Raw genomic sequence first — 22,708 nt, forward strand, 5'->3', positions numbered from 1 at the left:
AAAGCAAAGGAGAGATGACTGAGCTGTTTTATGGACTCAGCTGCAGCTTTTTATCCAGTTTGAGAATACTGTATGAATCTCTATAAAATAATTTGGTTGCTCCCTCGCTGGCTGACAGGCATCAGGTGCGAGTTGGCAGCTATTCTGTGCAGGAACAAATTTTTACAGGCTCAAGTAAAGAAGCCTGGTCTTAAATGAAAAGCTTTTCTGTTCGGTCCCAGCTGAAACCCAAAACCAGATTAATCAGAACTGGGCTATATATATGTATATATGTATACACACACATATATATACACATATATATATATATATGTGTGTGTATATATATGTGTGTGTGTGTATATATATGTGTGTGTGTGTATATATATACATATATATACACACACACATATATACATATGTATATATATATATATATATATATATATATATATACACATACATACATATGTATATATGTGTGTGTGTGTGTATATATATATATATATATATATATATATATATATATATATATATATATATACATATGTATGTATGTATGTATGTGTATATATATATATATATATGATCAAATATGGGCCTGAGCTGAGCTGGTTAAACGGGTTCAAAACAAAGAGTGCAAAGCAAATCCTGCTCCACATTTTCACCCCCTCTTCATCGGTGGTCATGCGTACCTTGTCTCTGGAACAGGATGTGATCTGGCAGAGTACTTCCTGAGAAATGCTGTCATGTGGACACATTTTGCACCAGCATTGTTCTATATGACAATGGATAGGCCGTGCCGCTCTCACATGTTTCTTGAAGGCTCCTGGGTCTCTTTCCTGTGCCTATGAGACCGTTATTAGGGGCTGTCTCTGAAAGTCAGAAGTGGAAGCAGTGGATGTGGTTACTTCAAGTCAAAGTTTGCTGCTTTATAGACCTCGCAAGCTTTCAGGATCCTTTCCTGCTGTAGGATCAGAATCAGAAATCAAACGAGTCCTGAAGGGGAGATAAAAAGTGCATCAGTCTGCGTTTCATTAGCTGATTTTATGCCTCAGCTGTACGTGTGTGTGTGTGTGTGTGTGTGTGTGTGTGTGTGTGTGTGTGTGTGTGTGTGTGTGTGTGTGTGTGTGTGTGATTGTATTTTTTCTTATTTCCACTGATTATAGCTGTACTTTTGTTTGATTGTTTAAACTGCTTCAGCGACTAGTCGGCAGTGAGCTCACGGTGCAGCTGTTCATACACGCTGCGTTGTTACTGCAAGTGGCAGCATAAAGATAAAAAAATCTGACAACAATCGACTTGTCTGAGAACACGTGACTCGTAATATCTTAGATCACAGCTCTAGTGGAAAAGTGCAGTCACCTCTTGGGTTCCTTTGTGTAATTCTTTGCCATGCGATGACTGTGTTTGTGTTTGCTATGCCAAGCGAGCCTAAATGGATCCTCTAGCACAAGATTTTAAGGCTGTTCAAATGTTGCAGTTGCTTTATTTGTCCTTATTTTCTTTATTTTCTAATTTTGTAGACCGTTTTTAGAGAGTTAGCAGTACTTTGGGGTGATTTTGTCATGCTTTTCTTAAACTGGATGCTTCCTACACAGTAAAACAAATGGGGAAGTAACAAGAATTGGGAAAAAAAAAGACTGATGTGAAGAAATCTTAAAGATAAGCAGAGATCTTTGGGCAGGAGGGGAGAATACAGTTGCGGTCTGTTGATATAGATAGTTTTCTGTCTCCGAAAAACTCAAGACAAACTGAAGAAGAGATTTAGAAGTCCTATTTGCTGTTCTCTGGGTGTGTTCTTCAGGAAGCATCCATTTGTAACATGAAGGATTGGTTTAGTAGGGTTATCAGACGGGCATGATAATGTTTCAATCATGATAATGTATCGTGCCAGAAACGCCGCTAGGGTTAGATGTCTTTCAGGCTGAGGAGGGCATTAGGGATCCTCTGCCGATCAGCGGTCTTACTTCCCACAGCTTTACTGGCACGCTCTTTTGAAACCACCTCTTGCCTTCATTGTGTAGTTTCACTTCTCACTTGGGCCCTCTGTCAGATTCTTCTTACCACGTTCCCCGTCTCTTAGAAGTAAGTGGATTAGTGCATTGGTCGTAGATTTCAAATGACTCTTAAGAAGTATTGTGTGAGAGGTGTTGCTTTTCCAGGCGTGCGCGAGATGTGTCTGATGAGGTGAGGCGTGCAGTGGTTGCAGCGACATGCCATAGTTCTAAAGTTCCAGCAAGCGCTCCACCATGCAACCGTCATATCAGAGGAGGTCTGTTCTGCAGCGAGGCATGGATATCGTTCCCGCTAGAGCTGCGAGCACTTTTAATTTGTGTGTTGAATTTGAGCAGTCTGTGTGAGGTCAGAGTAGTTGTCACGCTTGTGGTGCGAAAGGGTTATCTTTCCCATATTGCACTGGAGTGCAATCAAGAGCAGCTTGAACTCACTTTATTCCCTCATTGAGAGAGCTTTATTATTCCACTTGAACTGTGTGTGTGTGTTTGTGGGGTTTTTTTCTGCCTTGCCAGTGAGAGGATAATGATACTGGCCTCTCAAATGGAGTGCTAACTGGTACTTCACTTTTCACATGTTAATCCCACTCAGGCTTAGGCTCTGTCTGCCTCTCGTGGTGCTTCTGTTACATTTACTGTAGCTCTTCATGTATGCTTGACTCTTGCTTTATTGCATCCACGCATCCACTTGCTCGGCCTTTTAGCACCTTGTTTGTTCCTGAGCCGTAATCCCAACAGAATCTCAACTTGGAAAACAAATGCACCCTAATATCAAGTGCTTTGCTCGTGCACGCTGGCCTTAAATGGTGTGTTCTGAGGTATATATATATATATATATATATATATATATATATATATATATATATATATATATATATATATATATATATATATATATATATATATATATATATATACATATATATATATGAGAGAGATATAGATATATACATTGATACATTGATGCTGTAAGTCTTTCCATAAAAGCAGCCTGTGCCCTTATCTTTCTTTTTCATCACCTCTCTATGTAATGCAAACAGCAAAGCGTCACTCTGTTTTGTCTCCTCACAGTGTTGGAGAGAGTTTGCTGCGCGCTCGTGGTGCGAGCTGTTGTGGCTGCGTCTATATTTAGACATCTTTCTTCCTACGCATTTTCAGGGTTGGTTGTTAAATAAGAAAATCAAATGACGCGCAAAGAGCCCGTTCGAGAAGGGAGAGCAGGGAGGAAAGGGGAGGGGAGAATCAAAGCCAATCCGCTGTGCTGCTTCTCATGACATGACAACTGCTGTGTGTGTGTTTGCTGTTGGGGGTTGGGGGTTGGGGGGGGGGGGGGGGGTATAAAGGAGGAAACACAACTGTAGTGACTATATCAGTCCTGACCCTTTCTCTGTTTGTTGTTGTTGTTTGGGGTTTTTTTTTACAGTATAGCAGAAGTAACCAATAAGATAGAAGTACATACTGTTGAACAGTGTAGGCAGATGTTGATCTATTCTTAAACCGACTGGGGGTGAGTTGAGGATTGCATCCTGTAATTTTGAGGCCTGCTGTACTTTTTTCTTTTCTGGGAAGAAGGGATTAGCTTTGTCTAGCTGTAAATCATACCTGGTTGTAATTGTCTAAAAATAGACCTTTTAAAATGTTTAAAAGTGCAATGCCTCACGGCAGCTTGTAAACCTTACATTTTAACTGGCCAAACTGGCCACATGTTCTCCTCTTAGACGTGTCTTGTTTGGTCTGTCTGAGGCTTGGACAGACACGTACCCCTGGACCTACCATTCCCACCCAGCATCGACTTGCATGGGTGCTAACAATGATGGAGGAGGGGCAATTTATAGGCCATTGTCTTGGACTGTCAACTGTTTATACCCGACAGACACACCCCCACCTCCCCTCTGTGACCTGGCCCCTGCATAAATATGTCAGCCATTGTATTCCCCCCCCCCCCCCCCCCCTTTAACGGTGCATGTATGATACTGTGAGAAGTGTCTTTGTAATCAGTTAATTGTCATATTTGTTACCTTATTATTATATTTTATTAAGTTTGAGCCCTGGTTCAGCCCCTCAGTTCATCCTCAGTCTGAAACAAGGTTTGAGCACCTCAACCATGAAGTGCACATCTTTCTTGTAATTGGCTGCCTCTTGCAAACAAAATATTTAAACAGCAGTCAGGTGGGGCTTCTGTGCCCCAAGACAGAGTTGTGTTCTTGAGATTATGACCACATCATGATGGACATCAGAGGCAGGAGCAGCAAACTGTTTGGAATCAGAGTGTTGCTTGAACTGAGCTTTTTGCTCAGGCCTATTACCTGCATGTATGCTGACCTTATATGACCTAACTCCGGCCATGATGGGATCAAAAGTGCACATAAAACAGTCTTCAGAGCCACTGTGCTTCTGTTATTTCTCTTGTTGACAGAAGAGCCTATGGGGTACAACTGCAAAATAACAAAAGGATGCCAAATTAGATTTTTTTTTTTCCTGTTTTGGTCAATGGTGACAATGTAGCGTACAGATATGATGAAGCAAAGATGAAGCAAATCTCTGGGACACAGTTTTAAGAGGTGCTTTGACTTTCAGTGCTCTCTACTTTCTGTTCAATCTCCACCAAAACTTATATCGGTATCTCCTCTTTGGATTTTTCTTACCTAGTCCAGAGGGGCCACATGGCTAATGATATATGACATAAGGCGTGTTCTTATTCAGCGAGCCTGTTCTGACAACAAGAAGTGAGTGCAGATTTCTGGGCGGGAGAGCTGACCTTCATCTGCGAATAACATTTCCGGGGATAGAGCATTGTTGCTCAGTTCTGTGATAGGGCCACGCTTATAGCCTTGGCAGGTGCACCGAAGTGGCTGTGTCAGCAGGAGCCTTGAGAAAACAAAACAACTGAAGCGGTGGGATGTGCTCCTCGAGTCTGCTGTGTCAGGCTGGCCTGTGCTCGGACTCCCTTCTCCTTTCCTCAGTGCCCGACAAACCGGCTGTCACTCATCCCCTCGCAGCATTAGGCTGTTGCCATGGTGTTGTGTAGCTCTGCTGACAGGTGGGCTCTGACGCCATTTCTCCCCCTCCTCCTCCTTCCACCTCCGGGCCACACGTCAAACACTGCTTTCTCCCCTTTGCACCAAAAATAATATCCACGAGGCCAGCCTGCCATTATTTTGTTGATGTGTGCGTGCCTGTGCTCTTCTTATGCACAGTACTGATATCGGTGAGGGGGTTTCGTGCTTGTGTCCTCCTGTCTACCTTACCTATTTAGATGATAATGGGTAAAGAGACTGCTCTCTGTGGGAGGAACAATATAAAAGAAATGTTGGTCGTGTTTTTGCTCCTACACATTGGGATGTTTGTATGGTGATATGTATGGTGCCTGAGCTCTGTGTTTCACATGTTTGGGAAAATCCCACTGAAATGTTGCTGACGACTCAGAAGAGGGGTTGCTAGGTAACCTGACGTCACAGGGCTGCACTGGTGTATAGGGAGGTAAAGCAGGAGGCTAGCTCATTAGCCACACTGAGCAAATGCCATGCTAGGCCTGATCTAAAAAAAAAAACAAAAGGACTACAGGCTCTGTTATTCTGAGTTTATAATGGATTGGATGTCGAATTTATCACAGGTTCACTTTGTGCAGTCCTGCTTCTATCTCCCATCTACTCCGTATACATGGGTCTGTGTGTGTGTGCACGCCAGTACATTTGCATATATGTCCATATGTAAAAAGGTTTCCAGCAAAATACGTTCCTGTCTTTTCACTCCTCCCAGAGAGGGAGCTGGTCTTACTTACTGGCCTCTAAGGTCAACCTCTAGCAGCTGAATGCATGTTCAAGTCAGAAATGCTGCTCTGTTTTTGTCCTTTTTTAGTAAAGCTTGCCTGCACTCTTTGGCATGTAAGACCTAAACGTTTGTATTTAGGCACATTCGATTTAAACAAATAAGCTTTTATGACAAGGTGCTTTCTTGTGTGCTGGTAATATTTTTTTTTCATTGGATTACATTCAGTTTTATTATTTTATAATGCTCTCACTGCAGCTGATGATTGACGACTGCTCGCAGAGCTGAAAAGCTTCAGTCAGGGTCAACACGTTGAGAATTTAACTGCTTTCTATCGTCTTTCATCTCTCTGGCCTCCAGTGGAGAGGCTTTTGTTGGCTGCTGTGAAGAAGCCTTTTTACATCCCAAGGCCACACTTTCCGAGAGCAGCGCAGTATGCTGTATGAGTTTCTGTCTGGTCGGTGAGTAGAGGAAGCTGAATGAGCAGAGAAAGACACACGCTCGTCGCTGTTGCCCAGGTACTCGAGAGGTGCGCGGTGGGTTGAGAGGTAGCTGGTGCCGTTCAGCTCATCTCAAGGTGCTGCCTGCTGTAATGGATTCTTACAGATAGACGGTGAGATAAGGACACACTATACAGTCACGCTGAGCTGCACAATGCAGGCCGTTGCAAACCAATACCACGGCGAGCATTGTTATACTTACTCACAGGACCACTGCGCTCAACGTGGGTTATTTGGAAGGCATCAGATTAAATTGTTACAGCTTTACATTTTATTTGTGCAGACATAATGTTTCGAGGCAGACTCCAGTGCAATCATTTGCATTGATAGGCCGATCATTTTTGCCTATAAGAAAACAAGGTAAAGCAATATTAACTGATGGGATGTTAACTGATGTTGGATCTGATGTCATGAGACACTACAACAAAGGTTGCAGCCAGGCTGCTAATTAACAGATGCAACCATTAGAGGGAAAAAAAACTGAGGAGAAGTAGGTTTCTGTGCATCTTGTTGAAAGGAATACTTTATTTAGAACCTGACAGAGTTACTGCTCATCTCAATATACTGGACAATATTTTTTATATTGTACACATAAAGGTGTACAATACAGCTTACAGTGGTGTTCTTTGGGTTATACACCTCTTATTTCTTTCTCCAAACATAAGCAGCATTTCTGCAGCCCAAGAGCTCTAGTTTTGTCTCATCTGACAAAAGGACACATTTCCAGTACATATAATCTTTCCCCAGGTTGTCCTTTGCATATTTCAGTCTGGCTTGAAGGTGTCTCTTGGTTTGTCACCTCACAGTCCATTTCTGTGCAGGGTTCCAGTGATTGTCTTCTTTGAGACTACAATTCCCTACTTGGCTAAGTCATTCACTAGTGTCTTAGCAGGTGTTCTGGTGTCTTTAAACACATCTCTCATTAGTTTTCTTTCTCTGTCAGACTTGTAGACTCTGGCAGACTGTACTGTGTTTGAATATCTTGATGGTACTACACTGTGATAACTTTGTTTGTCCATCTACCTTTTTTCTCAAATCTAAACTGATTAGTGTCTCTGTTTTTAACTGAATTACAAACTCTGGGCCTTACAAAGTTAAAGCACACCGCTGCACAGCAGTGCTTTGTGCTACGGCTCAGTTAAAAGGTCAGTTTTTCAGAGGGCTAATAATATCATGGTAATTTTCGCTTTTTCTGTAATAATTCTGTAGTGCAAATAGAAATAATTCATGGTTTCTAAAGAAATGTAGTATGTTTAGAAATGCTATGATGAAAGCCCCTAGCTCTATTAAAAAATAAAGAAAAAAAAAATCACTTTGAAAAAAAAACTAGAAAAATTACATGTAAAGGAGAGAAGAATTGGCCTCATAGAGGCATCACATCATGGACACGTTGTGAACAACGTGTTAAACCTGGAAAGAAAATGATGGCTCCTTGGCTCTGTCATGAAGTGGTTTTTCTTTTTAGCCTCAGAGTTGGAGGGTAAAACATTTGTAGAAGCTCAGAGAAAATAAGAAAGTTTGAAGGAAAATGCCCGTGGGACGAAAGTAGTCACATGGGCACTTTCTTTCCATCACTCTGAACTTTGATGCTTCTCAGCTGCAAACAGACACATTTGCTTTGGCAGCACTGCTGATGCTCTCATTAGATGACCAGGTCATTGTTCCTCTGGATAATAATAGCAGTTTATATCTAATTAGCTTGTCTCTTTGAGGGCACAGGGAAACATTGGAGCTGTCACTGCAGGTACACTGAGCTCAGTAGAGGGGGAAAAAACAGTAAGCGAGGGTGTGGAGATATTCATGTGTCTGACTTTATCGTAACAGAGGCTCATCTGGTGTCAGGTCAGTGTCATGTCACTCGTGTGAAAACAGCAGTTTTCGGTCTGTTTCTGCTTTAAAGGTGGTACCTCTGCAGCAATAAAACCCTGCCAACACAGGTGTGACAGATACCCTTCACAGTGAATGCCTGCTCTTTCTCATGTAGCTTGTAGCAGACTCCCAGTCTCCCCCGCTAACCTGCCCCTCCCTTCTCTGCTATGTTCTCTATTGCTCCCTGCAGGTGAAGCTGATGAAATACATCTGTAAACAGCTCCAGTGCAAGCAGAAAGTGCCAGAGACAGAGAGGCCCGAGGCCCTAGACAGCTATCCACACTTGCGAGACTGGTTACGCACCATCAACCTGCGACCAGAGCTCATTGAGGTAGGTCATCGTCTGGGCGCCAGTACTCTGGCCAGAGTGGCTGGCGTTTGTCTCCCGTTTACAGCTGTTCTATAAGCACATCAAAGACTGCGTATAAAAGTCTTTTATATGCAGTCTGTGATGTGCACTCAGTCAACATTCACATGTGCATGAGGAATTAACCAGCGGCCGTCAAAGTGCCTTTCAAAAAGAGAAGCTGCTTCATTTTCAATGTCGTGAGAACGGCAGCGCCAAAATCTAAACTTGAGCTGATTCATTTCAGATAACTGTTTCTACTGTTAAATTTTATTTTTTTGTTACTGAAACAAGGCTCACAAAACTAGCAAAGCAAAAAAAGCGAAACTGGAAGAGACATGCTGGTCTGTGCTCGGAGAAAGTCTTGAATGCTTCAAAAATCTCGTTCTCAGCCTTCTGCTGCTATTTATAGCTCCATGCCATGTTTGTAAGAGGGAAGAGAAGGCCCTTTTTATACAAGTGTACAAAGTGTACTTATCTTTATTATAGTTCTTTAACTGATCCACTCTGTGCCTTTTCTTTTTTTATTGCTCTAGCATTGTTGATGGTTACGTGTACATTAAAAGAAACAGGTTTATTAAAGTCTTGTTTTTCAGTAGATTCTTTTAAAATAAGATAATGACCTGTTCCTTGCCTAAACATACACAATTAGCATTTATTTAGGTGCTGGATCACTTGGGCTGTGGTGGAACCAGGGTAAGGTCTGTTTCACTTTCTGTCGGTCTCCCAAAAAGAAAATGACCCAGAAAATAAAGAACTGACCTTGGGTGTGAGAACCATGTAGTGCAGTAAAATGTTTAATATGTGTTGTTCAGCACCGCTCAAGTGTCCCGCTCCTGAACTGTGACTCCAGCCTGCTAATCTGCGGCTGACACTGACCTCTGACCTCCTCGTGTAGCAGTGGGGAGTCTTGAGTGGAGAGATTTCCTGCAGAAAGCCTCCCTTATTAATGCAATTTCAGAACTCGCTATTTGCTGTCACTTCTGATCATGATGAAACTTTAGAGCATTGCCGTGTGCAGTCTTCCATTGCAGAAGCTACCAGCTGGTTAACTTATCATTTTTGTTTCAGTGTTGTTTTTAAGCTCCGCTATTGTTTAGTGGCTGTCAACTGTTTGTTTGTTTGTTTGTTTGTTTGTTTTAACGCTTGGATTTATCATTTTTCTTATTGGGTTGTCATAATTGTCTCTCCTTTCTCTCCGCCTGTCCTGTCCTGTCGTGTCCTGCTGCAAACTGTTTTAATCCATGTCAGCTCCTATGTGTTTTTGTCGTTCCAGTCCATTTGTCTTTGTTTTGTGACCTGACGGTAACCTGCTTTATTTTTAAAACTCTTCTGCACTCGTTATTCTTTAATATGTCCCGGCCTTGTATGTGCTTTGTGTTGCGGCCTTGTTCTGCATCTGATTATTTGTGCTCTGTTTACCGTTTAGTCCGTTCACTCTTAAACCTCACTTCCTTTCAAAAGAATTTAGCTTTGCGCGAGACACGATGAGGTTTTTTGATGAAATAGTAAGTGCTCATGTGTATGTCTTGTAGACCGGCAGGGACATCCCAAAGGACGAAGGGCTGTAGCGGCATTTTGATGACCTATTTAGACCAAATATTATTAGACTGAGATGTCTACAGCGCATCTCCTCACTTTATACTATGATGGCTAGATTATGTGATGGACAGTCCAGTTTTATTCATAGCTGAATTATGTAGATGACTTAATACAGAGAATTCCTACTGAGGATTTTAACCTGTGAAGGGCCCATATTAATTAAAACAGAGCCGACATAATACCGCATGTATAGGAGGCCCCAGTGAAACGGTCACGCATGCAGGCTTTGCTGTAACTATGTTCTGAGTGAGGAAATAGAATGAGAGTAGAGGGCCGACAGCAACTTTAAATATCACATCACTCACCCCTTACATGCGTGTGGTTTAGTGTCTGCGTGTGCTATGTTTTGGTTCTAGTGTACACACTAGTGTGGGAGGTTGCCCTAGTTTTGTGATCAGTGTTTGCCCCTGAGAGCAAGGGTTTAACCTGACTGATAAGTGATTGCGTACTTCCCCAGTCAAAAGAAACATCCTAAACTCACTGGATTTGGCCCTATTTCCTTCTGTCATCCATCAGTTGTTGATTGCGCTGTTGTTTTATTTCGCCGTTTCAGTAACTCGGCTGTAAAAATAAAGCCCCGCCCTTCCAGGTTTGTACATCTCCAATCTTGCAGACTACATTTTTTTTAAGGCACATAAAAGGCTGGAAACAGAGGAATATGAAAGGAAAACTGCAGTGCTAAATGCTTAAATAAGTGGGAGTTGGTAGTACACCGGAGGTCATAAAGAACGCCTCCATTTTTTTCAGTTTTTATTGAAATTTGAGGAGATTGACTTGAGCAAGCAGCCTCGGTGATTCACTGTAATGCTACAAGTTCAGATAAAATAAATGCATTAAAAAAAATAAAGTTTCAATAGTCAAGAAATGGAATAATCATCCAAATGGGGTTTGAGTATCAACCAAAGTGGAACAGTCTGGTTTATGACACCCTGTGATGCCTTATTGTTGAGTTTTACTGTCTGCTGAAATAATAAATTTTCAAAAATGGGAAGTAAAAAAGGAAGACAGCCTGGGTGGTTAGCAAGATGACCCAAAACATTAGAGAGGAACTAGACAGCAGGCTATAAATGAAAGCTACACAGAGACGAGTCTTAACCCTTTCATACATAGTGGTCACTACAGTGGACAGCTATTCGAGGCTGTTTCCTTGTATTTGTGTCAGTGTTGATGGTATATTAGCACATAAACCACTACATTGGACACTGATGTGTCACTCCATAACCTGCCACCCACTGGTCGTTTAATGTTACTATAGATGTATGACGTGTTTCATTGTAATCATTGTTATTTAACCCTTTCATGCATGAATTATGACAACCTCTATCAGGATTTTTTATTAAGTATTTTTATTCATCTTTAATGCCTAAAGACAAATAAAAATACTTAAGAAAAAAATCATGATTGAGGTTGTCATATTTTAAGCATGAAAGGGTTAAACATGTGGCGCTGGTTTAGATATGTAGAATTGGGAAAGCAAAGCAGAGTAGATGTATAACAAAATTAATTTCATAATTAATAAATCCATGTTTAATGGTTTGTTACCATTAACCTAAAAGTGAAGTTAAACGTGTGCAATGTGACTTTATTTTGAAATTTTATCAACTTTATTTTTTGAATTTTTGAATTTAAAATAACACAACAACTATTTGTTTAACAAATGCTTTGTGGCTTTTTGTAAAGTTCAGAGTGATGCCTCCAGAACTTTGTAAATGATACAGCGTAGTGCATTTAAAAAAGCTATTTGCATGGTTTATCTATAAAGCTAAATGTTTATAATACTTGTTTTAAAGAGCTGTCACTGTTGCTGTGACACGTGCATCAGTGGACCAACACTAAAGGACATGTTGTCCGTCTCTGAGAGGCCCATGGCGCTGTATAAACGGCAGTATTTGCTGCTCTGAACATTGACCAGTGACTAGGCCTTCATCATTTACATAAATTTTTATATGCCCCAGTGTCATGAGAATGTAAATGTTGACAATGCTGATATTGTCTGGTATCAGCTGTGATATAACGCGTAATACAATATAATAGTCAGTCAAAAAAGTACCGCAAACTATTTACAATTTGCCTATTATAAAGTGCTACGATAATTTCCAGTCTGAAACGAATGCTGGAAATATTGCAGCTGCTGAGTAGATTACATTTAAGGGTTTAATTTAAATTTGTAAAGCAGTCACGATTATGCGTTCTTTGTTTTAATTTCAAAATTGATAACTTTCCAGTATTAATAAAGATACAGACTTATGCTTAATTAAATAGTGGTCAGCTAATGTCAATCAAAACTAAAGTGAGCACTGTTAACTTTAACACACTGTTAATCCTTCATTTGGATTTTTTTTTCTTTATTTATGACACCCAATACTTCATATTATTTACAATTCACAATTGTGTCCACATAGAGTATCCAAGCCTATATGAATTTGTGTCTTTATCCGTTCAGCCATTGGGGAAAAAGATGATAAAGCATGTGCTTCTGTTTTCTTACTTTGCGGCCCACTAGTGCTTCCCAGTTCTCACAGTGTGGTGTGTGTATTCACTCTGCATCTTACTGCATCACTGTTTACTTCCTGTTTTACTGTTGTCAAAGTTACCTTCATCATTGTACAGTCATTACACTTGTATAAGACGTTTCACATAGACAGAAAATATTAAGCCATTTTTTTTGTCAAACCCCAGCTCAGGTTTGATCTTGGTGTTGAGCTTCTGCTCTATGCAGCTAATCTGAAAAATCAGATAAGCAGACAAAGTAGTGTTTGGAATACCCCAAACAAACAGGATTAACAGTGATTTCCAGGAACTGTCCCGAGTCATTTGTTGAATAACCTGCTGAGCACTGCAACATTCTGCCCTTTTTAACGCTCAGTTTCAGCCTTACTACAAACAGTGTTGTTGTAGCTGATTGAGGGTACACTCGGAACAAAAAATATTTTTTATGAATGCCAGATAAGCATAGTTCTTTTGGGGTATTTTGCTCTCTTTTGTTGTACAATGCTTGTCACTAACATACTGCTTCACGTTGTAATAGATTAGAGCTCCTGTCATGGGCTTTTGTTTTGCTCCTCTGCAGGCCGTGGAGGCAAAGCTGTCGCTGGATACCTTACTGCAGATGACAGGAGCTCAGGTGAGGGACACAATGCGAAGACTTGGGTCCAGCTCAGAAGAATGTGCCAGACTCGGTGCTGCCCTCTCTTGTCTAAAGAGTGCGACTGAATCAGGTATGGGTTTACACTTTGATGTTCCTAGAGTATATTTCCCACGGATTTTCTATTAGTCTTTTTATTTATTTATTTTTGGTCTGTTTCATGTCTCTTCCAGGGGGTGAACTAAGAGATGACAGCAGTCTCTGGCTGTCTGAGCCCACCAGGAGGGACAGCGGCTCTCTGCTGACAGCGGACCAGCTAACCAACCTGGGGACCCCATTCCGCCCACACAGCCCCTCGCCTCTAGCCCGCCCATCCACCATCCAGTCCACCCCATCCACTCCCTGCGCAACCTTCCCCCACCCTCGCTCAGGCTCAGTGTCAGCGGCGCCCACACCAGACGCACATGGCGACAGCCCTCTCACAGATCCATTCCCTATGTCCTTCACCCGCGCAGCCCGCCTCCATGGGCACACCTCCACCCCACCTATAACGCCTCCTTCAAAGAGGCGTCACCGGTTGAAGCCTCCCTGCACCCCTCCCCCGCCATCCCGCAAGGTACTGCACCTGCTTCCCAACATCACACTGACGCGCAGCAAAAGCCACGAGTCTCAGCTGGGCAACCGCATCGAGGACCCTCCCACCAACAAGTAGGTGCTAAGCTGTTAATGGGTGGTTTGAAGAAACTGCTCAAGAATTCACCTCATTTGCAGCTTTTCATAAGTAGGTCAGACTGGAACTAAGTGGGGAATCCTCAGATGGCACTGTAATTGTGACAGATTGCTTCTGTTGTGGGGAGTGTGTATGTGTTTTGGGGGTTTTCTGTTTGCTTTTTTTTTGGGGGGGGGGGGGGGGGGGGTATCTTTTATTTCACTGAAATTTGAATCTCAGCTTGTTTTTGCAGGAAGTGTTTAGTTTCTGCTGCTTCACAGAAAGGAAAAGGAGAAAATTCTGATTTGTGCTGGCCAGCAATGGCATTGGCCAGCTGACAAGCCTTCTCAAAAGGGATCTTTTTTTTCTTTTCGGTTTGTTATTACTATCAACTGAAAGAGCACTTGTTGTTTGACATTTTATAAAAGACTTGATAAAATGCCCCGGTCCTGCCCGATGTCTCACTCTTAATTCCGTCTTGCGCTCTGTCGGGACAGAAGCAGTTTTCCTTAGATATGCCCTCATTCGCTCTCTCTCCCTCTTCCCCTTCCTCTTTCACATCCGTTCACATACTGCCTGTTGCTCCTTTGCTCTCGCTGTATGAGTGGAGCTAATCCCCACGCAGATTCCCAGAGATTATGAGTCATGTCAAAACAGGAAGTATTTCCTAGGTCTAATGCTCAGAGGTGGCAAGAAACACACAGTTTCTCTCTATCCCTCTATCTCTTAATATCTAATGTTTTTTTAACCTCTGTACTAGGACTGGCTGCCCAAGCACAATAAAATCACATGTTTATCCATAATATCTGTTTGTGGAAAACTTTATTTAAAACAAAAAACAAAATGGAAAAAATGGCTAACATAGGACACTATATGCTTTTGGAGGTTTATTCTCACTCTGCATATGTTGTGCGGTATATTACAAAAGTGTTACTTTATGTAAGGAGGTCGCAAGTCGCAGTACTAGACTGATAGTCTTTTTGCAAATTTTTACAACTGTGGCTACTCACGTGTTTGTGTGCATGTGCGTATAAACCACAGACCTGGCACCACTTTGCCCTTCACTCCTTGTGACTTCACTCTGGGTGTTAAGGATGTCACCCTGCCCTTCGTTTGCCAATGCAATTAAGGTTCTCCAACGTGCCTCTCCCAAGCCCTTACATAATCTGTCCTGTGCAGTATAGTAAGCAAGCAGTTCAGTATACTGCACCTGCTGATTCACTCTTCTTTCTGTGCGTTTCCAGGTGTGTTAAAAAGAACAAGTTGTTCCTGAACATGCAAGTCAACGGTAACGGATGTGAGGATTCGCCTTCTCGCTACCCCGTTGTGTCTGCAAGGACACCCGGTGCCACCCCAGCTGCCAACACAGCACCTTACACCCTTCCTGGAACTCCCACACTGCTGGAGGAGCACAGCACAATTAAGAGTGAGTCAGCTGCATGCATGCACTTTTAATTTTGCTGAATATACCTGCTTAAATTGGACTTATTGTGCTCATTTCCAGCTTCATAGATCAAAATAGTTCTTGTATACGGGGCCTTGGTGCAACTTGTCAGTTCATTCTCTTAAAGACAGCTTTACTCGGTTTGTCTGAACAGATCTAAAGAACAGGTGTACTCAAAGCTTAAGACTGTGTGTTGTAAATGACCACATTAAGAATACAACCACTAAATGAGATATAAGAGTAAAAAATGCAGTCTGAAATCTGAGCTTTTGGCTCATAGGAACTGCTACTACAGATGCACTGACATCACTATTTGAAATTTTGGCAATATTAAAATTGGAATCCACAGAAAAACACAGGAGTAAAGACATGATAGGTCCACTTTACTGACACGATGTAAAAGTCTTTGGTTCTGCAACATTGCTATAATGATCTTGTGTGTGTTTTTGTGCTTGAATGTAAATAAAGGCTTTGACTTAACATCACCTCAGTCAGTCATCCTTGTAATCACTACTCATCATTTGCTTTCTTTCTGTCTCTTTCTAGATAATGTAGCAGTGCATCGCAGCTCCCCACAAGCAATAAGGAGGGATATAGGGCTTGCAGTCACGCACAGGTAGACCTTTCAATGCCTAGAAAAGCTAGATTTGCTGTTAATGCAATAATAAATTAAACTTTACAGCGATCTAATACAGAGTGGGTCCGTAAGAAGCATTTATGTTTTGTTTTTTAGGTTTTCCACCAAATCCTGGTTGTCCCAGACGTGTCAAGTGTGCCAGAAAAACATGATGTTTGGAGTTAAGTGCAAACACTGTCGGTGAGTTAATTACTGTCACAAACACAACCCAAAAAAGTGGTGAAAAAAAAGGTCCGTTAGAAGGCACATGTGTTTTAGGAAGGTGGGAATCTGATGTCTTGGCCAAATCTTGATCTGGGTGTAAGGCACGTTGGTGCTAATAACGAATTACCGCTAAGCCTCTCATATGCTGCCTATGTTTTTTTTTTTTTTTGCTAATGCAGATTAAAGTGCCACAACAAATGTACAAAGGAAGCTCCATCCTGCAGAATCTCCTTTCTACCAAGTAAGTTTTCTTTCATCCCACGCTGTGCAGCTGATGGGCTAAATCTATTTGGCATTCATGCCTGTTTGTGACATGATTGGTTTTCTCCCACAGTTGCCAAAATTCGGAGGACCGAGTCAGTTCCCTCTGATATAAACAACCCAGTGGACCGGCCACAGGAAGCACCGCAGTTTGGCACACTACCAAAGGCTATTACGAAAAAGGTAAATTAAAAGAACTTTCACAGAACTGCCGTGTGTGTAGTCCCTTTTTAATTACCTTGAACTATTATGCCAATACATATACCTCCATTATCTCCATCATCTGTCCATGCTAACCATTGTAAAGATAATGTATCTGAAATCACACCTGACTATTAAAGTCTGCACTGACAGGAAAATAAAGCATAGAGGTTGTTGAAGGAATCTAGAAGGCAATGCAACATGGCTAATAAATAGCAATCATGCTTAGTGTTGTAACCTTCCATCCCGGTCCCAGCAGGATCATCCACCAGTGCTGAACCAGCTGGACTCCAGCAGCAACCCATCCTCCACCACTTCATCCACACCTTCCTCCCCAGCACCCTTCCAGCAGAGCAACCCCCCCAGTGCCACACCACCGCCCAACCCTTCACCCAAAGGTCATCGAGACAGCCGATTTAATTTCCCGGGTAAGCTTGGATACAGAATCACAAACACAGATGCACAGATACACATGTAGAGTATATACTGAAACGTGCATGCTGACATTGTTCTGATTTTTCCTCAATGTTTGCATTTGACGATGAATCTTTTCCGGTTCAGGAGTGTGGCGCTCCCACAACTACTTACCCTTTTTCCCCAAATACACAATATTAACACTAAAAGGAGTTTTTAAGAAGATCTCTTAATTCAAAGCTTCTCTAACCAAAAACCCTTGTGTCCCTTGCCTTGCTTATCACTCTTCCCCTTCTCTTTTTCTTTGAAAAAGCTGCCTGTTACTTTCAGCATAGACAGCAATTTATCTTCCCGGGTGAGTTGATGGTCCCAAAGTGTAATACTACATTGTTAAGATCCCTTCATCCCTCTCTCCCTCCACACCATGGCTTCTTTACAGTTTTCTGTCTCCTGCATGTTTGCTTTTAAGGGTTATAGTAGTTAGATTAGCTGTGTTTGACTGTGTGGCAGCATTCTGATGCCATCTGCTGGAAGTAGTAGGAAATTGCATGAGCAGTCGTGTTCATGTGTGGTGCTGGCTCTGTAACTTTTGCTCCCATCGGTCATCCCTAACTGGTGTCATTTTCCTCTGCAGATGTTTCCAGTCCTGCAAATTTCCACTCAGATGTTCTCCAGGACAGAGTGTAAGAGTTTTTTGTCTCAAGCTTTAATCCAAGTTTTAGTGACTACACCAGGGGTGGGCAATCTCAGTCCACGAGGGCCGGTGTCCCTGCAGGTTTTAGATCTCACCTTGGCTCAACACACCTGAATCACATGATTAGTTCGTTACCAGGCCTCTGGAGAACTTCAGGACATGTTGAGGAGCTAATTTAGCCATTTAAATCAGCTGTGTTGGTTCGAGGACACATCTAAAACCTGCAGGGACACTGGCCCTCGTGGACTGAGATTGCCCATCCCTGGACTACACAGTGGTTTTGGTTATTTTACAACCCTGTTTCTTAAAAATGGCAGAATGCTCTAAAATGTAAATAACAGCAGAATGTGATGGTCTGCAAATTATGTAAACCACATGTTTAATTGAATAACACAGCAACACCTTAAATAAATGTAAAATGTTGAACGTGAGAAACTTTATTTTGCTTTGAAACTTCAATGTTCTTCAATGACTCTTCAATTAAAGATGATCCAAAGTAAATTCAAACTTGTGCACCCAATTCTTGTTTTTTTAAGGCTTTAAAGAAGTATGCTGTACAATCATTCCACTCTGGAAACAGAACAGTTCAAAGAAATCATTAAAACTGGCCTGCCTGCAGTATAGATCTGTCATCCACGGAAAACATTTGGTGCTTTTATCGGAATCTCACCTTCACCATTTGTCATGATGTCTTTGTACTATTTAAAATGAAATATAGAGCTTAAACTATCTGCAGATCATTGTACTCTGGCATAACTTGCATTTTGTGCAGTGTCGCTCTTTCCGAAACAGCCTTTTATTTATTTTTTGTCTTGCTTTGAACCCCTCTGATATCAGTGTTCTGTGTCACAGCAGTGAGATAGAGCAATCATCGGATGACATACATGATGAGCTGGTAGAAGATGATGATGAAGAGGTAATGCTGGAGATGCAGTCTATAAAATATTCTTTTGTTGTACTGTTTCCTGGCTCCTTGCTTATTAGTCTGTACAGTGAGGCTGTTCAGTGTCACACCTTCAGAAATTGGTTTTGTTTAATTTTGTTTTCAGTTTTTAGACACTCATACTTTGATTTCCTAGAAGGTTGGACAATTGTCAACTGGGGTATGAAATTAGCTCAGGTGACTGAAGATTGAGATTTCATTAAACCATCCAAATGTAGCCAAAACGTTTGTGACTAAAAGCCCCTGTGACATCTGTTGATTAGAACCTGCTCAGGTGGCAACACTGGCTTAAAAAATGTTCATCGGCAGTTTTAAATTTATATTTGGTAGATTTTTTTTTTTTTAAATCAACTTTTACCAAAACCATCGCCACACTATTGCAGGAAGGGGATGAGGAGGTCGAAGATGAAGATCACGAAGGGGAGGAGGAGGACAATGAGGAGGATGATGAGGACAATGTGGATGGAGGAGAAGATGAGGACGACAGAGGGGAGATCAGGATGCACATGGGCTCCGACGGCGAGTGCGACGAGCTGGATGATCTGCCCAACTCTCGGGGAAACCAGTGGAAGGGCCCCATCTCCCGCAAGGCCAGTCAGACCAGCGTTTACCTGCAAGAGTGGGACATCCCCTTTGAGCAGCTGGACCTTGGGGAGCTCATAGGAAAGGTGAGGAATCTACCCAACGAATTCATAGCGTGTTGCATACTCGAAAAAAAAAATCAGACAGTTTGTGTTTTGTTTATCCAGGGCCGCTGGGGAAAAGTGCACAAGGGCCGGTGGCACGGCGAGGTGGCCATCCGGCTTCTTGAGATCGATGGGAACAATCAGGACCACCTGAAGCTCTTTAAAAAGGAGGTGATGAACTACAGACAGACCAGGCATGAGAATGTGGTCCTCTTTATGGGAGCCTGCATGGCTCCACCCCACCTGGCCATTATCACCAGGTGAGAACAAAAATATCACATGTTACTTCAAAAACGACTCTAAACCGGATGCGTGTGTTTACTTTAATAGAATGATTTTTCTCTCACTCCTGCAGTTTTTGTAAAGGGAGGACACTCTACTCAGTAGTTCGAGACACTAAAAACACTCTGGATATTAACAAGACAAGACAAATCGCTCAGGAGATTGTAAAGGTATTTGTTTCCTTTTTGTGTGTTAATTTGTGAGAAACGTGACACCTTAGGGGGAAAAAATCATGTTACGTACTAGAACATAGCAGAAGTGTGTAGTCAAAGATATAATTTTCTATTACTTTGTTTTCCTTTGTCTGAACATCGTTGGCCTGCTGATACAGGGAATGGGCTATCTGCATGCCAAAGGCATTGTTCACAAAGACTTGAAGTCAAAGAACGTTTTTCATGACACCAATAAGGTTGTGATCGCAGACTTTGGCCTGTTTGGGATCTCTGGAGTTGTTCAGGAGGGAAGGTAAGAAACATGTCCACTGCCCCACACCCCAAAGAGACCTTAAAACTATGACCTTAACTAAAGCAGTGCTAAAACCACTCTATTACCTGGGGACGCCCACTGATCTGTGATAATCGCTGAGGTCTGCAGTGCTACTTCTGTAGGCATCTCCCTTGTCAGCCAGTAAAAAGAGGGAACTCTCCTGACTGTAAAATTGCAGTCATTTTCTGGACACTCTTGATTTCTGAAGCACATTTTGAGCGCACATCTTACTAATTTTTTGCCTCCTTTTGTGTATGGTTCATTAGTAGCTAACAGGAGTTAGAGACTTTATTTAGTGAATGCACTTTGTCCTCTTAATACATCTTTTCCCCTCCATTTAAAGTGTTACTGAAAACTGCTTTTTTGTTTGTTTGCTTGTTTGTTTGTTTGTTTTTCCAGGCGTGAAAATAAACTCAAACTTCCACATGGCTGGATTTGTTATCTCGCACCAGAGATTGTGCGCAGAATGAGCCCAGGTAACAATGAGGACCGCCTCCCTTTTTCCACCGCAGCAGATGTGTACGCCTTTGGGTAAGTTCTTCATGCACATCTGGTTGAGTTCTGTCATAACTTTCACTGACTAAAAAGGAAGTCCACCATTTCAATTTCAAAAAAATGCTCTTCCTTTTCCCCACTTCAAGCACAATTTGGTATGAGCTTCAAGCTAGGGACTGGCCAATCACTAACCAGCCTGTGGAAGCTACCATCTGGCAGGTGGGGAGCGGAGAGGGCATAAAGAAGATTTTGGCAGAGATCAGCCTGGGAAAGGAGGTCACTGTGAGTTGGACCATGAGTGTGTCAGTCATTCAGAAATGTAGATGTTTGTTCTGCTTGTGTAAGAGTGGAAAATACCCATGCTCTACTGATGCAACGATATCAAGATGTTGCAGCAGTTTTTAGATCAATCGATTGTAGTTCACAGTGTGGTGAGTGAGGGTCAATGGTTTGCCAGTCACATTGAAACGAAGTGGTTTCTTGTTTCAGGAAATCCTCTCTGCCTGCTGGGCGTACGACTTGAGAGAAAGGCCGACCTTTACGCAGCTGGCTGACATGCTGGAGAAGCTACCCAAACTCAACCGCAGACTGTCCCACCCTGGACATTTCTGGAAGTCTGCAGAGTAGGTATCCCAGAAATGAAGGATGGTGTGAAGACAATGGACCTGTGAACACAAAAAGCTTTCTTTCCTTTTTCTTATTTGTTTATTGAGAGTAGAATATCAGATCAGAGCTGGGTTCAGCCTTAGTACTGGGCTCAGATGAAATGTGAATTTTGTAATTTATAGCTGGAAACATGACTTCTGAACTTGAATTCCTTGCACAGCAGTGTTTATTGAAATGAGACATTTTTGGCAAAAATAAGTCTGTCATACAGAACTTTGTTACATTTGTAACCAACAGACTATAGCTAGAGTGTAACTGGGTAATGCATAGAGATCAAATTAAAACTCAGCTAAATGCATGTAGATATTTGGACGTAAAACATCTAATCGACTCTTTGCTTTAGTCTTTTCATTCTTACATAGACTACCTTAACTACTTCATGCAACCACATATGCCTCTTTTCCTGGCATTAGCATTAACTTTGTTATAGCCTCACGTCTCCACTGTTTCCTACATTTTATGCAGTATTGTCCAAAAGTGTTCAGCCACTCCTCACTTCTTTATATTTTGCTTTCAAGGAGTCATAATAGTTTTCCTGGCTTTTTGAAGGTCTTTCAGAGTTTTCCTTTGATTTTCACTCATTAGTCCCGTGTATGAAACTGATCATTTTCAGAAGAAAGTAAGGAACCAATTTTAAAATGTGGCTTTAGGCACTTTGCTTAGCAGCCTGTTGCAAAAATCTAAAATTTCTTGCCATTTCTTTAGTTGAAGAATGAAAGAAAGGGAAAAAAATACAGATGAGAGTTTATGAGTCTGACAGACATAAAATAGTATTTTTGCACCAACAAGGTGATTCCCAAAGACCGTCACTAAAAACTTTACATATCTCAGCATGGTGTGCAGTGTGTCCATTAAAAATTTTGAGTAACTAGGCAAGTAGAGGACAAAAGAATAAGTGGTCATTATAATAATAAGTCATTATTGAAGCAGTGTGCGAATACAGAACAAAAAGCAGCCAGCATCCAAAGAAGTGCTCCAAATGTCCTTCATGAAGCCTGAAGACTACTTCAGGAATAGTTATACCAAATATTCCAAGCTCACTAGAATTGACCAAACTCTGTTTTTGCGTTCTATGTTATATTTCCATGTAGATTTGGACAAGTTTCTATCAATCACTGCACCTATGTCCCTTTTTCCTGGCTATATATATATATATGTATGTATGTATGTATAAGCAAAATGTGGGTGAAGACTGTATGGTTTGCTTTTTCACACACTTTTATTACATTTGCCATTTGCTTCAAGACTGCTGCCAGCAGTCACTGGGCTTCACTCTTGTTTCTTAAATGGCAGCTTTGCACAGCTGATTTTCAAATGACTTCTAAATCACATTAAACATGCTTTAAACCTTTTAAATCTCATGAATGTCCTCTAACTAATCAGTGCGTGCGATATCTTGCTTTCTCCAATGTAAGCCTGTTA

At 41.7% G+C, this 22,708-nt stretch overlaps 1 protein-coding gene across 9 annotated transcripts in view; it reads left to right on the forward strand.

The window, feature by feature from the left end:
* The window catches only part of ksr1a (kinase suppressor of ras 1a), a 29,727-nt gene that overhangs the window by 5,201 nt on the left and 1,818 nt on the right, over positions 1-22,708 (forward strand). For 4 of the 9 annotated variants that reach the window (XM_063485562.1, XM_063485563.1, XM_063485570.1 and 1 more), the window contains 19 exons: positions 8,322-8,462; positions 13,150-13,297; positions 13,398-13,872; positions 15,118-15,299; positions 15,864-15,933; positions 16,051-16,134; positions 16,338-16,399; positions 16,493-16,602; positions 16,877-17,048; positions 17,348-17,389; positions 17,669-17,717; positions 18,566-18,644; positions 19,055-19,339; positions 19,421-19,617; positions 19,713-19,809; positions 19,971-20,104; positions 20,525-20,656; positions 20,767-20,902; positions 21,110-21,243. In XM_063485562.1, the coding sequence (XP_063341632.1) occupies positions 8,322-8,462; positions 13,150-13,297; positions 13,398-13,872; positions 15,118-15,299; positions 15,864-15,933; positions 16,051-16,134; positions 16,338-16,399; positions 16,493-16,602; positions 16,877-17,048; positions 17,348-17,389; positions 17,669-17,717; positions 18,566-18,644; positions 19,055-19,339; positions 19,421-19,617; positions 19,713-19,809; positions 19,971-20,104; positions 20,525-20,656; positions 20,767-20,902; positions 21,110-21,243 (2,729 nt within the window). Of the gene's footprint in view, positions 1-8,321; positions 8,463-13,149; positions 13,298-13,397; positions 13,873-15,117; positions 15,300-15,863; positions 15,934-16,050; positions 16,135-16,337; positions 16,400-16,492; positions 16,603-16,876; positions 17,049-17,347; positions 17,390-17,668; positions 17,718-18,565; positions 18,645-19,054; positions 19,340-19,420; positions 19,618-19,712; positions 19,810-19,970; positions 20,105-20,524; positions 20,657-20,766; positions 20,903-21,109; positions 21,248-22,708 lie in introns of those variants that run through there. The other 5 variants (XM_063485567.1, XM_063485565.1, XM_063485568.1 and 2 more) reach the window with 5 other exon arrangements.

This window comes from Pelmatolapia mariae, linkage group LG10_11 (genome assembly GCF_036321145.2).
Source record: "Pelmatolapia mariae isolate MD_Pm_ZW linkage group LG10_11, Pm_UMD_F_2, whole genome shotgun sequence".
Classification (NCBI taxonomy): Eukaryota; Metazoa; Chordata; class Actinopteri; order Cichliformes; family Cichlidae; genus Pelmatolapia; species Pelmatolapia mariae.